Source organism: Stegostoma tigrinum, chromosome 15 (genome assembly GCF_030684315.1).
Source record: "Stegostoma tigrinum isolate sSteTig4 chromosome 15, sSteTig4.hap1, whole genome shotgun sequence".
NCBI lineage: Eukaryota > Metazoa > Chordata > Chondrichthyes > Orectolobiformes > Stegostomatidae > Stegostoma > Stegostoma tigrinum.
The window spans coordinates 16906257-16922761 of record NC_081368.1 but is presented as its reverse complement, the minus strand read 5'-3'; the positions used below and the strand labels follow the sequence as shown (position 1 = coordinate 16922761).

Sequence of the window (16505 nt, the reverse complement as noted above, 5' to 3'; positions counted from 1 at the left end):
CTATTTACAGCAACTTGGCTGTGTATCTTGAAAATGGCAGATCTTCTTAAACATGCTTGTGCCCTAGAAAATAAAACATGGCCCATTTCATTCTAAAATTATTTTGGCTCTGTGCCTCAGTAAAAGGTTTCCCTAGTGACATTCTTAATGCCAAAGCTGACAATTACATGAGAGCTGTACAACTGCATTACTGACATTACAATTACAGCCTTGATGCTTGCCAGCAGACGCAATGAACAAACTGGTGACTGCTTCAGTCATATGACAACATATTTCTATGTAACATCTTTAAGGCAATGGGGAGCTCAATGGTTAGTAGTGCTGCCTTGAAGCACCAGAGACTCAGGTTCAATTCCACCCTCGTGACTGTCTATGTGGAGTTTGTACATTCTCCCTGTGTCTGCATGGATTTCCTCTGGGTGCTGTGGTTTCCTCCTATAGTCCAAAGATGTGCAGGCTAGGTATTGGCCAAGGTAAAAATGCCCTAGTGTTTAGGGATGTAGGGGAGTGGGTCTAGGTGGGATGTTCTTTGGAGGGGTGATGTGGACTTGTTGGGCTGAATGGTCTGTTTGCACATTGTAGGGACTCTATGAAATGTTTGGAGGCACTGGATAGTCCAAAGGCTACAGGCCCTGACAACATTCTGGCAATAGTACTAAAGACTTGCGCTCCAGAACTTGCCGCACCCTTAACCAAGCTTTTCAACTACAGTTACAACACACCGAATCAGTTCTCTCCCTACAGACTCAGGATGGCAGCCGCTATGTGGGAATGAATTGGTTGCAGTGTAGTGCCACATTAAAACAATAGCACACAGTACAAAGGAAGCAAGATTGCCTGAATGAATTATATACCATCCAGTTCACTAGAAGTCACCAAATGAACGCCGCACTGTAAATCACCAAAACTGTCGTCAGTTTCAAACATCAGATCTCAAAATCCTGGCTGTTACCATTGATCAGAAACTCCACAATGTGAAAAATTGTCCAAGTATGTCCTGTACATAAAAATCAGGACAAATCCAACCCAGCCAATTACTGCCCCAGTCTACTCTCAATCAGTAAAGTAATGGAAGGGGTCATCAACAGTGCTACCAAGCAGCACCTGCTCAACAGTAGCCTGCTCAGCGATGTCCAGTTTGAGTTCCGCCAGGTCCACTCAGCTCCTGACTTCATGATAGATTTTGATTCAAACATGGAAAAAAAGAGCAGAATTCCAGACGTGGAGTGAGAGTGACAGCCCTTGACTTTCAACCAAGTGTGGCATCAAGAAGCCTTAGCAAAACTGAAATCAATGCATATCAGGGGGTGAACTCTCCAGTAGTTAGAGTCCTACCTGGCCCAGGGGAAAACAATCATAATTGTTAGACATCAATCATCTCAGCTCTAGCACATCTCTGCAGGAATTCATCAGGATAATGTCTTCAGCCCAACCATCTTCAGCTGCTTCATCAAACTACAGATTCCCTATTCAGTCTCAAAGAATTCATTACCTCAGTGTTTTCCCGGCTCCCAATTAGCTCTGTATTCCTTTGTAGATAGGTTTAAAACTGTTGTCTCTCCTTATATCCAGCCTGATATTTCAGCGAGTAAGGTAATTTATCAGAACAAATAAGGATAACCGGTTTCAATGACTGAAGGAAGAGTCCCTGGAAAACGTGGATTAAAGGCAAAGATATCCAAGGAGATTGTAATTTATTTTTCCAAAGAAAACAGTGAATTGATGATCTGGAATTCACTGTTTGAAATAATGTTGAAGCTAATTCAAAAACAAATTTTAATTTTGTATTTACTTGAAAAGAAAATATTTGCAGGGACAAGGGACAATCAGATGGTTTTATTTGAATTCTGTTACAAGATAAGAATGTCAGTGGGCCAGCATTTATTGCCCAGAGGGCAGTTAAGAGGCCAGTTAAGGTCAGCTGACATCCGTCCTTCAAAAAGTGAACCAGAAGGGTTTTTACAGCAATTGACATTGATCACATGGTTGCAATTAGGCCAGCTTTTTTGGCCTAAGGTTCTGAAAGCTTTCCAGCACTGAAGTTTTCCTGATCTCACAGCTGGGTCAGATTTGGACTAACTGACAGAAATCTGTCACTTTGTTGTCATGTGGTACAACTGGGATTTAAAGCAAGACACGTTTAAATGGAGATAATGGGGACTGCAGATGCTGGAGATTCCAAGATAATAAAATGTGAGGCTGGATGAACACAGCAGGCCAAGCAGCATCTCGGGAGCACAAAAGCTGACGTTTCGGGCCTAGACCCTTCATCAGAGAAGGGTCTAGGCCCGAAACGTCAGCTTTTGTGCTCCTGAGATGCTGCTTGGCCTGCTGTGTTCATCCAGCCTCACATTTTATTACACGTTTAAATGGATGTTGGATTTCTTGTTCATTCATTATTCCTGAGAGATTTAAAAGCAAATCAACTATAATCGTCAGAAACATGACGATCCAATTACAGCCTGTACTTGAGCAAAAGATTACTTCCCACATTGTCTCCTACAATGACACAATAAGGGGCCAGTATGCAATCCAACAGTAAATCACACAATCCAAAGGATCCCCTATTAAACTCCCCAATGAATGGAAGTGGTAAATTTTAACATGGGAATTACTGAGCTATGGAAGGAATTGTAAGGATAGGGGCAGCAGGGGTTGGAATTTGGCTCTTGTTCAGTGATTTATTTTTTAATCTTGATTGTAGAACCAAAAGGTTACAGTTTATGGATATGGGTTAGGCCATTTAGGACTGAGATAAGGAGAAATTTCTTCACCCAGACGGTGGTGAGCCTGTGGAATTATCTGTCTCAGAAAGCAGTCGAGGCCAAAACACTGAATGTTTTCTGAGGAAGGGTTAGATTATAGCTCTTCAACCTAAGGGGTTAGTGAAGAAAGCAGGAGCAGAGAATGGATTTGGATAATCTGCCATGATCATACTGAATGTCAGAGCAGGCTAGAAGGGCTGAATGGCCTACTCCTGCTCCTTAATTTAAGAAAACAGTTTCTGTTCTTTCTCGAGTTTTGTACGTATTTGAAGAGGCTAGCTAGGCCACTCCAAAGGTCAGTTCGAGAGTCCATGTGTGGTTTTGGGTCTGGAGTCCAGCAGGGCAAAGACAGTAGGTTTCCTGTCCTAAAGGACCTTAATTCTTACAAAGTTGCACAATTTTATGAATTGAATTTACTTTCCACCTGTTGTGGTGGTGGGATTCAAACCCTTATTTCCAAGAACATTTATCAGGACTTCTAGAATACTACACCAGTGACATTACCATGACACCACCACCACCACATCTCCTTTATGCATACAGATGATGACACTGGGACTGGACTCGTGTATCAGAGAACCTGATCATTCAAATTACACCAACTTAGAAAAATTTCATCTGCCTCAAAAGAGGCAGACAGTCACTGTTCTGCATTAGCATCTACAACACAGGCTAGAAAGTTAAAGGGGATGGATATTTATGATCATTTACAGAGCAACAGCACCGAGCGTCTATGTAATATTTATTTTTATCATGTGCCCTAACAGATGGTAAGAGAAAGGGTCAGCAGCAATGCAGCAGGGAGTAGATTTTACTCATGTACACTTCACTTTCAGCAAAGTTTTCTCCCACCCAACATGGTCTGTAACCAATGCAAGTGGATACACTGGGCTAAACACAACCTAAGTCATACATTGGTAAACATAGTTCAGGAACTTTATCAAAAAGAAAGCTGCATAAATATCAAGACAATTATAAACTGGAAGCAAACGTGAAGTAATTGAAGGTTTGGCAACTCAGTAAAAGTCAGGATTCCTAATGATAGAGACTTGAGAGGAACCATTGCTTCAAACATTTTAATAACTGAACCCTGCCATAATTGTTTGCACAATGAAGCAAGTAGCAGCAGGGACAGACAGATAGCTTCCTATTTCAGACCTTTCCTGTTGGAATTGCTCTGGGTCCATTGAGACAGAGATCTACAGCATGGAAAAAGGTCCTTTGTCTCATCACATCCACACCAGCCAAACAGCCACCCAACTATTCTAATCCTATCTTACAGCACTTGACCCATACCTTTATTTGCATTGACACATTTAAATACTTAGTAAACTGGTGAGAGGGTTTCATTCTTACAGGAAGTGAATTCAAGATTCCTATCATACTCTAGGTGAAAAAAAATTCCTCATCTCCTCTAAACCTTTGTCTTAAATCTATGCCCTGGCCATTCATTCCTCCAACAAGAGGAAACACTTATTTCCATCTACTCTATCTATGCCCTCAATTTTATCCCCTTCAATCATATCCCTTCTCAGCCTCCTCTGTTCTAAGGCAAACACCCCTAGTCCGTCTAGTGATTGGCAAACAGCCACATACGCCTTCCTCTACCCGATTAGTTTCCTACGTCTGCTAACCAAAGTAAATCTATTGTGCTTCAACCAGGGTGAGGTGAGAGGGGGCACCACAAGTCATCTTGTGCATCTAGATTCCATCAATAAACAGAACAAAGCGCAAGAGAATCCAACCACACCGTTACGACAATCTGCTGAGAGGATGGAAATCTGCCAGGACATACTTAAATGGAATAAGCAATTCAATGCAAACTCCTGAAAATCTGAATATTCTGCACTAACTTCAACTAGAGCAGATAAACAAACACCAGATGGTTCCTCCCCATCCACTCAGAAACATCTCTCTGGTTGAGAACATGTTAATTAGGAATTCATCACTTCCTGCCCCCAGCAAAACGGTGTGGTTGGATTCTCTTGCGCTTTATGTTCTGTTTATTGATGGAATCTAGATGCACAAGATGACTTGTAGTGCCCCCTCTCATCTCACCCTGGTTGAAACACAACAGATTTACTTTAGTTTCCTACATCTGCTAACCAATCGGGCAGAGGAAGGCATATGTGGCTGCTTGCTAATCACTAGACGGACTAGGATTTTGTGCACACACCTCACACACACACACACACACATTATATTATTAGCCTTTTTCACGAATGAGTAATTATTTCACAACTTAGCTTCAACACACACATGGACGCTTATCTAAAATTTGCTCCAATGCGTGGGGGCAGTTTTCTTAAACATTGCTCAAAATCTCTCCTCCTGGTTTAATTTTATATTCAGCCCATCATTACAACAGATTATACTTGGCTTTATCCTCCCAGTCAGTAGTCTCATTCCATTTCTTATCTCAAGAGAAACATTGAAGGCTAGTCAGCGCAAAGGGCAGTGGAGTGTCAAATTTGGGTTTTATTCCAAACCCTCCGTGCATCAAAATGGAAAGGGGAAAAACTCAGTACCGGATAGCGCCTGTTACACATAGCACTCACCTTTATTGTGCAGTGTCAGGTTTAGAACAGCAGTACAGAGTGTTACCAGTCTATCCTTTGGCCTTTGAGTGTGTTTGGGACAGTTGGGACCAGACAGGAAAAAGGGAATAATGATTCCAAGTCATCCCAACACAGAAAAAAAATCAATACAAGGACTTAGTACCTCATATCCGTTCTTCTAGGTCAGAATCATAGTCATACAGCACAGAAACAGATCACCTCAGCCGTGCCAACCAGATAATCTCAGCTGATCTAGTCCCATTTGCCAACCATTTGGCTCATATCCCTCTAAACCCTTCATATCCATGTATCCATCCACTTGCCTTTTAAATGTTGCAATTGTACACCCCTCCATCACTTCCTCTGGCAGCTCATTCCATATGTGTACCACCCTGCGTGTAAAAGTTGCCCCTCAGGTCTCTGCTTATTCCCCTTTAGGTCTTTCCCCCTCTCACCCTAAACCTAGTTTTGGACTCCCCCCACCCCCGCCCTGGGAAAAGACCTAGGCTACCAAACTTATCCATGTCCCTCGTGATTTTACAAACCTCTGTAAGGTCACCCTTCAGCCTCTGATGCTCCAAGGAAAATAGCTGCAGTCTTGCAGGCTCTCCCTATAGTTCAAACCGTCCAATCCTAGCAACATTCTTGCCAATCTTTTCTGAACCCTTTCAAGTTTCACATCGTTCCTATAGCAGGGAAATCAGAATTGAACAGAGTATTCCAAAAGTGGCTTAACCAATGCCCTGTACAGCCACAACATGGCATTCCATCTCCTAAATTCAACGCACTGACCAATAAAAACAAGCATACAAATTGCCTTCGTCACTATCCCATCTACCTGTAACTCCGCTTCTAAAGGAACTGTGAATCTGCACTCCAAGATAACAAAGTGTAGAGCTGGATGAACACAGCAGGCCAAGCAGCATCTTAGGAGCACAAAAGCTCTTTGAAAGGAACAGCACTTTAATAAGCCTACACAATGTCAGTTGTTTTTATTTTATTATTGGTTCATGGGTGTGTGTCATTACTTATTGCCCAGACCTAAATTCCCAGAGGGTAGGCAAGAGTTAGCATTAATTTGGTCTTCAGTCACACATTGGCTAGATCAGGTAAAGGAGAATAGATTTCCTTTCATAAAAAGGTCAGCAATGAACCAAGTGGGCTTTGACAAAAATCAGCAGTGGCTAGCTTTTTAATTCCAGGTTTTAATGAATTTAAATTTCATTATCTGCCACGGTGGGATATGAACCCATGGCTGAAGAAAATTAGCATCAGTTCTGGACTACGAGAGTAGTGACATAACCACTACACCAAATGTAAGGCTGGAAACCCATTGATGGCAATGACAACTGCTGCAGAATACAGCAACTTACTCCATACTGACGGTGCAAGGAAAACAGAGGGAAAAAGAAAAGCCTGACATTAGTGGTAGGCAAGCTGTTGGAGGGGATTCTGTGGGACAGCACATATGTGCGTTTGAAAAGACAAGGGCTGATTAGGGATGGTTTTGTGCAAAGCAAATGATGTCTCACTAACTTGTTTGAGTTTTTTGAAGAAGTGACCAAGAAAAATAATGAAGGCGGAGCAATAGACATGAAGGGTATAAACCCAAAACTTTGACTTTCCTGCTCCTCTGATGCTGCCTGACCGGTGTCCCTCCAGTTCCACACTAGATTGTCTATAAGGATTTTGGTAAAGCCTTTGACAAGGTTCCACATGCTAGACTAATTAGTAAACTTGGATCACATGGGATTCAGTGAGGGCTTGTCAATTGGATACAAAATTGGCTTGACAGTACGAGACAGAGGGCGGTGGTGGAGGGTTGCTTTTTGGTGTGCAGAATTGTGATCAGCAGTACACCACAAGTTCATTACTTTTCATCATTTATATAAATGATTTGGATGTGAATATAAGAGGTATGGTTAACAAGTTGTCAGATGACACCAAAATTGGTGGTGTAATGAACAGTGAAGTTTACCTCAGAATACAACAGGACCTGGATCAGATAGGCTGAGAGGTGGCAGATGGAGTTTAATTTAGATAAATATAAGGCAAACCAGGGCAGGGCTTATGTACTTAAATGGCAGGACCCTGGGGAGTGTTGCCGAACAAAGATCTAGGGGTGCAGGTATATAGTTCCTTGAAAGTGCAGCTGCCGGTAGACAGGCTGGTGAAGGCTGCATTTGGCATGCTTGCCTTCATTAGTTCAATGCACTGAGTATAGGAGCTGGACGCCATGTTGCAGCTGTACAGGACATGGATGAGGACACTTTTCAGTATATTGCATTAAGCTCTGATCTCCCAGCAAAGAAAAAAATGTTGTGAAACTGGCAAGGGGTCAGAAAATATTTACAAGCCCATTGCCTGGATTGGAGGGCTTGAGCTATAGGGAGAGGCTGAATGGGCGGGGGCTTTTTCCACCTGGAATGTCAAATGTTGAGGGGTGACCTTACAGAGGTTTATTAAATCATGAGGGGCATCAACAGGGTGAATAGCCAGAGGTCTTTCCCCTAGGGTGGTGGTTGGGGGGATAGTGGGGGGGCAAGTGTTCAAAACTAGAGGGCATAGGTTTAAAGTGAGAGGAGATTTAAAAAGGGACCCAAGGGGAAACTTTTCCGTGCAGACAGTGGTGAATGTCAGAGATGGTGGTGGAGGTTGATACAATTACAACATTTAAAATACATCTGGATGGACACATGAGGAGGATTTACAGGGACATTTAGCTCATGGGACTAGATCAGTTTAGGATTTCTGGTTGGTGCAGACAAGTTGGATCGAAGGATCTGTTTCCATGCTGTATGACTATAATTCTATGTCTAACACAATGGAAGGCTACACAGTCAGCAATTTTAACAACACTTTTAACCACATACCTTTGCAACTCCAATGTGATCTTTCTTAAAAATTTCCAAAGGCTTAATAAGCATGTTACTGGAATTCTGAATCTGTAACAAAGAGAAAGTGGCAAATAAGTTCGGAGTTCACTAACTTTTTAAGTCTTACTCTGAAGACCAAGCAAACAGATCTCTGCTGAGAAGTAATGCAGAAAAGTAAATTAACATATTGATAAAAACCTAATATAGTCAGAGTACAGGAATAATACTTTGACAAAACAATAAAAGTCTTTGAAAAAAGGAAAGAACAGGAACGAACATGTTTAAAGTACTCTACAGTGAATCACATTGATTGCCACTGAATGCTTCCACACTGTTTGGATCTCAGCTGTGAATTATTTAAAAGAAAATTTCTTTTCATTTCACATTACCTGCATTCATGTTTTTCTTCCCAACATGAAGGAAAATGAAAATTTGGCTTCACTTTTCAGGCAAAGCATCTGCCTGACTATCCTCTACTTCACTGACAAACTGCTCCACAGATATAAGTTAAAAGGCTGGTGAATGAATCCTCTAGAAACATGGCACAGATTCCAATAATGCAGCTCTGGAACCTTATCCAGAACAGTCACAAAGCAGGAGAAAATAACTACCAGTGGTACATGGAGCAGTGACTAGGTGGTAAGGAAAAAGACAGGGGGTAATATTGCAGAGATAGTAGGAACTGCAGATGCTGGAGAATCTGAGATAACAAGGTGTAGAACTAGATGAGCACAGCTGCCCCGAAACATCAACCTTCCTGCTCCTCTGATGCTGCTTGGCCTGCTGTGCTCATCCAGCTCCACGCCTTGTTATCTTGGATAATATTGCAGTTCAAGTTGTCTTAGTTAGAAAGAGAGGTTTAAAACATAGTAAAAGAAGGAGGATGATCAGCCAGTGCTATGAAGCCTTGTGAGCAAACATCAGAGCGTGATGAAACAGGTCCGTCATCTTCCATGTGCTACTGTCTGTCCACAACCATTTATCAGTTACAGAGCAACTATGTTTAAAGAAATAAAAGCTTTAATATTAAAAACAATAGAATTAGTAAACAAGTCCATGAATTGCTAAAACATTACAATTGATACTATAAATTAATTTCCTCAATGGAAAGCTGTGATCAGAAAAATGATTCACATCCAGTATGGTGTTTCATGGACAGAACCTTAGGATCCTGTTTCCATGGTTGTACAACTCTTCAGCCAGAGGTGCCCATCCTGACCAGATTTCCCAAACTAAACTAGTCCTATTTGCCTGCATTTGGCTAATATCCCTCAAAACCCTTCCTATTCATATACCTGTCCAAGTGTCTTTGAAATGTCGTAACTGTACCTGCAGCTCCCTCTTCCTCTTGTTAATTGGTAATTTCACAATGATGGCCAGATTCTAATTTCCACAACTCTCCTTCCATTATGTTAGAGGCCGTCACAATGAGATCAGCTTGTGGACCACTACACCACACATCAAGACATGGGGACCAGTGGTCCCTCAAAGTTGCCACACAAGTGGATAAGGTTGTTAAGAAAGCATATGATGTTTTGGCTTTCATTAACAGGGGGATTGAGTTTAAGAGTTGCGAGGTTTTGCTGCAGCTCTACAAAACCCTGGTGAGACCACACTTGGAATATTGTGTCCAGTTCTGGTTGCCCCATTATAGGAAAAATGTGGAGGCTTTGGAGAGGGTGCAAAGGAGGTTTACCAGGATGCTGCCTGGACTGGAGGGCTTGTCTTACGAGGAGAGGTTGACTGAGCTCGGGCTTTTCTCTCTGGAGAGGAGGAAGAGAGGTGACCGATCAAGGTGTACAAGGTAATGAGAGGCATAGATAGAGTCGATAGCCAGAGACTTTTCCCCAGGGCAGGATTGACTGCCACGAGGGGTCATAGTTTTAAGGTATTAGGAGAAAGGTATAGAGGAGATGTCAGAGGGAGTTTCTTCACCCAGAGAGTTGTGAGCGCATAGAATAGTTTGCCAGTGGTAGTCGTGGAAGCAGAGTCATTAGTGGCATTTAAGCGACTGCTGGATATGCACATGGACAGCAGTGAATTGAGGGGAATGTAGGTTAGGTTATTTTATTTTTGTATTAGGATTAATCCACGCACATCATCATGGGCCGAAGGGCCTGTACTGTGCTGTACTTTTTTATGTTCTATGTTCTATGGTCTTGCTTCCCCTATTTTCCATAGGTCCCTATCATACAAAAGCTGCACCACTTACTTCCTTATTAAGTCTAAGTTCCTTCTATACTCTAATCCCACACCATTCATCACCGGAACTCAATAACTTTGGAGATCTTTCTCACCTCATTATAACCAAACAATTTTGATTCAACTATCTCTAGCATTCGTACACTTGTACCTTCATAAATATTATTCCATTCCAGTATCTACCCATCTTACAATTAATCCTTCTGAGAACGTTATCCTTTCAATAAGATCACACTTCAGTTTTCAAAATTCCAGGGATTCTGGGTCCATCCTCCTGAATCTCCCACACAGCCATTTCATAGCAAGAATCAGTCTACTAACATGCCAAACCTGCAAAATTCAGTCGTAAATGGTGGTGGACAATTAAACAACTCATTGGAAGCGGGGTGGCACAGTGGCTCCATGATTTGCACTGCTGCCTAACAGCTCATGGGATCCGAGTTCAATTACAGCCTCAGGCGACCAGCTGGTGATGTTTGCACATTCTCCCCATGTGTGCATGGATTGGTGCTCCGGTTTCCACCCACAGTCCAAAGATGTGCAGGGTAGGAAGACTGGCCAAGCTAGATTGCTCATGGGTGGGTTAGACATGGGGGAATGCAGGGATAGGGAGGTGAGTGTGGGTGGGAAGCTCTTCAGAGGGGCTGTGTGGATTTGTTGGGCCGAATGGCCGGTCTTCACACTGTAGGGATTCTGTAAGGATCCGTTGGCCATTCCTCAGAACTGGTCTGATTTTTTCCTTCACAAATGCTGCCAGATCTGCTGAGCTTTTCCAGCAATTTCTGTTTTTGTTGCAGATTTACAGCATCTGTAGTTCTTTTGAGTTTTAGAGAAGATGATGGTTCTGGCTGTTGGAAGTCAGTCATCTCAGCTCCAGTACACCTCCGCAGGACTCCTCAGTGTAGTATCCTAGGCTCAACTATCGTCAGCTGCTTCATCAACAACCTTCCCTCCATCATAAGGTCAAAAGTGGGGATGTTCACCAATGATTGCACAATGTTCAGCGCCATTTGCAACTCCTCAGACACTGAGACAGTCCATGTCAAATGCAACAAGATCTGGACAATATCTGGGCTTGGGTTGACAACTGGCAAGTAATATTCGCACTGCACAAATGCAAAGCAATGACGATCTCCAGTAAGAGAATCTAACCATCACCCCTTGACTGTCAATGGTGTTACCATCATCAGAAGCCCCACTGTCAACATCCCAGAGGTTATCATTGACCAGAAACTCGGCTGGACTTACTGTATAAATATAGTGGCTACAAAAGCAGGTCAGAAGCTAGGAATACTACAGAAATTAGCTCCCCTCACATAGCTATTGGCTTGGGTTCTAATGGCAGAGCTATCAAGCTGCTCTTGGGATTTAACACATCTGCAACCCCCACACATGTACAATCCAATTGCTTTCCCTTCAGCTAAATTTAGCACTCCTAACAAGGTCTACTCTCTAGTCTCAACCTAGTAACCTCCAGACTCTGTATGCAACCTTCTGAACAGTGACTGTTAAAACTCTGCAATATCCCCTCCCTTGCTGCTGGGTAGAATTGAAAGTTGCCACCTCGCAACACTTGAACTGAATATCCTCAGAGTATTGCATTTCACAAAGAATGCAAGCCTCCCTGAAACAACTGGATTCATAGGAAATGGATTTCATCACAATTTGCATTCCATTGGGTGGCACTAACTTTTCTGATCTCAGCTGAGAGAACACCGAAGGTACTCAGAGACAAGTTTAAGAACAGCCAGTCCTCTGTCCCACACTATTGCACATTGACTCCTGCTGGAAAGCACAAAATTTGACTTAACTGTCACAACCATTTACCATGCTTAAGAATCCTTTTTTTTGTAAAGATGGCACTACAACTGAAAGTTTCAATTTTTTATTACACACAGCAATAATATTAACTCAAAAAGACAACATTTAATTTCAGCCACTGCTTAGCTCAACCCAATCCATTTAAATGTAATGGTGTTGAAAACATTATATGGTGACTAAAGCACTTGCAATTTGTTAGTTTATTAATGTCAGCTTTAAAAGTAGCTTTGATATTGTTTCCAAACATATGTTCTGATCATACTCTTTGAAAAGATGTCATAAAATGTATTGAACAAAAGTATACTAAAGGAAAAATGTTAGACTGTTCTTGAAAATGTGCCATGGGCACTTAAACTACCTGTGTTCTCAGTGAGTTAACATGGCTGAAAACAGCATCATTGACAATGCTAGATTCTACTACAATTTAACTCAAGTTTCAACTTAGGCTGTTAACTCAAACTTCAAAGTAAAAGCACAACCAAAAAAGCCAAGTGAAAATATTGGTATCAAAATTATGCACCATTAGCATGTTTTAAATTGTGGCTAGGAATTGCTCAGCCTTTATAGAAATAATTCAAAGCTTCTCAATATTATAGAAGCTGACCAAACATCTTAACTTTACTGCCTTTCATTGCACTGGATCATGCTACAGAGCAAGTAGGACGAGGCGCATTTGGCCATCACCTTGGAAGAAGAGTCCAGGAGAATGAAAGATGCAGAGATTGCATTAATCAGATAGCAAGTCTTTGCAGTGATTTGTTATTACTGACCAGAGGCTTGCTGCATCCCAGGAATGACAGAATAATACATCACATTTAATGAGGTTACCATCATATAACTGTCAAAAATTACACATCTTACAGATATTGAAAGAGATACACCAGGTATACTCTGGACTAAAAAAAAAGATTTTTTTTTAAAATGGCTCTTCCTTTTCCAGAATCTTCTACTGCAGAGGTTTGTGCCTCAAAGCCCAAAACTCAATTGCAGAATGTGCAAGCAGCTGATTTATTTCCCACTGGTGGGGATTTGCCAACATCCAGGCCTGACTGACCAGAAAGACCAAAACACCTCCCATCTCCTTCCTGAAACCAGTGCAACCAATTTCCCATTTGACAGAGAGAGCACAATTAGATTGAACACAAGGAATTTAGGAGGCAGCCATTCGGCACCCCCAGCCGGTTGTGACACTCAACAGGACTACAATTGATCTGCAAACTAACTGCATACATTTGCCTTTTCTCCACATCCCCTTAAACTTTTGTGAGCAAAAATGCTGCAACCTCAGATTTAAAATTAATAGTTGATCTGGCATCGACGGCCATTAGTGGAAATGAATTCTAAAGTTCTACATCGCAAAGAATTGATTCTTGATTCACTCCTGAAATGTTTGACTAATTTAAGACCAGTCCCCTAGTACCTCATTCCACAACCGACCAAAACACAATCTTCATGTTACCTCAGTCCTCTACTGCATGCTTCTGTCAGTCCATTGTGTCAGTGCTGCCGAAATGTACTATCTCTACTCATCCCACCTTGAAGCAGTAGGCGCATGGCCTTACTTGATAAAATTTCAAGTTCTCATCCACTTATTTGTTAAAAGATTGGGAGGTTTCCCTCCCTCAGGCTGTGCATTCCAGACTTCTACCACCTTCTGGTCCTCTATAAACTTCCTGCCTTTCATTTTAAAATTTGTCTCCCTGTTAATGACATAGGGGATCAGGTGCTTTATGTTCATCTTGTCCGTGCCCCTCAATCTTGTACACCTCCCCCCTCAAAAGCAAACAAGAAGATTCAAGGAGGCAGCTTACCACCACCTTCTTAAAGGCAGACAGGTAATTAGTGTAGGCCAGCCAGCACTGCCATCACAAATGAATAACAAGAAAAAGAGTTTGTCCAGTCTTCCTTCATGGTTGAAATGCTCCATCCCAAGCAACATCCTGATGAATCTCCTCTGCACCCTCTCCAGTACAATCATATCCTCCTTATGGTGCATGACCAGAACTGCACACCGTACTGCAGCTGTGTCCTAACCAAAAGTTCGATACAGCTCTAAAGTCCATCAACTCACTTCTCAACATTGGATTCATCTGCCACCTATCCACCCACTTCACCAAAATGCCCTTTTTGAGTTCCATACTGTTCTCCTCACTGTTTACAATTCATCCAAGTTGCGTCATCTGCAAACTTGGAAACAGTGCCCTGAGCACCAAGAGCAAGATCATTAATATATATCAGGAAATGCCAGGATCTGTGGGGAAATCTACCATAAACCTTCTTCCAGCCCAGAAAATATCCATTTTGATTTGGCATATTGTTGTCACATGTCCCTAAGTACAGTGAAAGACTTTATTTTGCGAGCAGTACGGGCAGATCGTAGCAAACAAGTACATACAGATCAAAGGGTGCTTAGACAGAATGATGCATACAAGGGTACAGCTGCACTGAAGGTGCACAAAGCAAGATCAACATTAGCAACATCAGCATTATTTGGAGTTAGAGAGGTCCATTCAGCAGTCTAATAACCGCAGGAAAGAAGCTGTTCTTGAGCCCATTAGCGTGTGCATTCAAGAGTCTGTGTCTTCTGTGACCATTGACCAGTGACCAGATCTGTTTCCCATCACTCAGCTAATTTTGTATCCATATTGCCACTGTCCTTTATTAAACCAAAATCTGCAACTTTTTCACAAGTCTATTGCGAAGGAATGTGTTAAAAGCCTTGTGCTCATCAGGACAAACACAAGCAAACTAAATTTCAAACAATGACAACAATCTACTCAATGGGAAAGAAGTGTTGACTGCTTGCCAAGTTGTCAATTGACCAAGGGCATTGCACCTGAGAAAGCAAGAGTGAATTACAACTTCGCCAAACTCCAAGGCATTTCAACAAAAGGAGGGTTTGGACATTTTCCTCTTGTTGGCAAAGAAATATGTCAGATTTTAAATTTGAAGGTTTTTAAATCACGTGCTCAGCATGCTCAATTGCAAAGCCCCAGAGTTGTGGAGAAAACTATTAGCCCTAGCTCAACAACTAACACCATATACATTCTCAACTCAACAGCTGCCCCTACTCTCCCCCAAGCCCTCTGTCATACTGATATTCTGACTTTGGTAAATATAAGAGGATTTGAGTTAACTAGATATCTAGGATTTTTATCAGCTAGTGAACAGCAATGAACATAGAGATAGAATTTGCTTGCTCAGTTTTCTATGGAGTTACTCATTCCTTCCTGGTTCTTTCAGAAGTATTCTTTATGGGTATACAATGTATATAATTTTTCAAAGGAAACGTTACAGAGAAGTCTGATAATCAGCAGGTGCTGCAAGAATCCCTTCACTGCACCAAATTCTGACCCATTCCACTGTCACAGTTATAATTTAATAAAACATACACTAAAAAATTGTAAGTATCATAAGTTATTTCCTTAGTTTACTCTGTATGTGGTTGAAAATTAAGGATTTATAAATTACTGCCAATCGACAAGGAAAACTTTGCAATAGAAATTGCTTTAACTGCCTTCAATGTGCTCAAGGGCACCAAAACCCAGCAAGTTTCAGAATGTACTGACAAGAATACTCTGATTGTGAGTTTAAACAATCATTAACAATCATACGTTATCATCACAGGAGCACATACATTGCCTAAAAATCGATTGTTTCCCAGTAAATATCATACTTTTGCAGATAAAGCTCAAAATAAAGCACTTACCATCATCATCCTCTCATCCTCCACTTCCTGCAGCAGCCCTGCAAATTCCTTGAAAGATTCAGCTGGAAGAGATAGAATCATACAAATTTACAGTACAGAAGGAAGCCATTCAACCCATCGTGTCCATACCAGTTCCCAAAAGAACTACTCAACTAGACCTGGAGAATAGAACTATCTCCATAGTCCTCTAACTTCATCAAATATATCTCCAGCTCTCTTTTGAAACTCCAATTGAATCTGCCTCCACCAGTCTCCCAGGCAGCACATTCAAAATCCTAACGACTGAGTATAGAAGGTTCTCTTCATCCCACTCCAGCTCTGTTGCTGAGCAATTTTGAAATTGTGACAGATATGGATGGGAACATTAACCATAAGAATCAATCCTCAGCAGGTGTCTGAATGAAAATACAGTACAGCTATCCCTAGTCTGATTGATTCATCCCTAAGTACTATGCTAAACAGCCATCACATTGAAATGAAATATCAGAGTGAATTAAGTTTCTGATCTGTAACTTTAACATTCAAAAAATGTTGTAATTTTTTTTTTGTAATTCTTTCACTGACTCAAGTTTTA

The 16505-nt window shown here is 41.6% G+C and overlaps 1 protein-coding gene across 2 annotated transcripts in view; it reads right to left on the bottom strand.

Moving 5' to 3' along the window:
* The window catches only part of ophn1 (oligophrenin 1), a 194255-nt gene that overhangs the window by 106044 nt on the left and 71706 nt on the right, over window positions 1–16505 (bottom strand). For both annotated transcript variants that reach the window (XM_048544225.2, XM_048544226.2), the window contains exons 3-4: window positions 15932–15993; window positions 8197–8268 (exon numbers count right to left, since the gene is read on the bottom strand). In XM_048544225.2, coding sequence (XP_048400182.1) covers window positions 8197–8268; window positions 15932–15993 — 134 coding nt within the window. The remainder of the gene's footprint in view (window positions 1–8196; window positions 8269–15931; window positions 15994–16505) is intronic.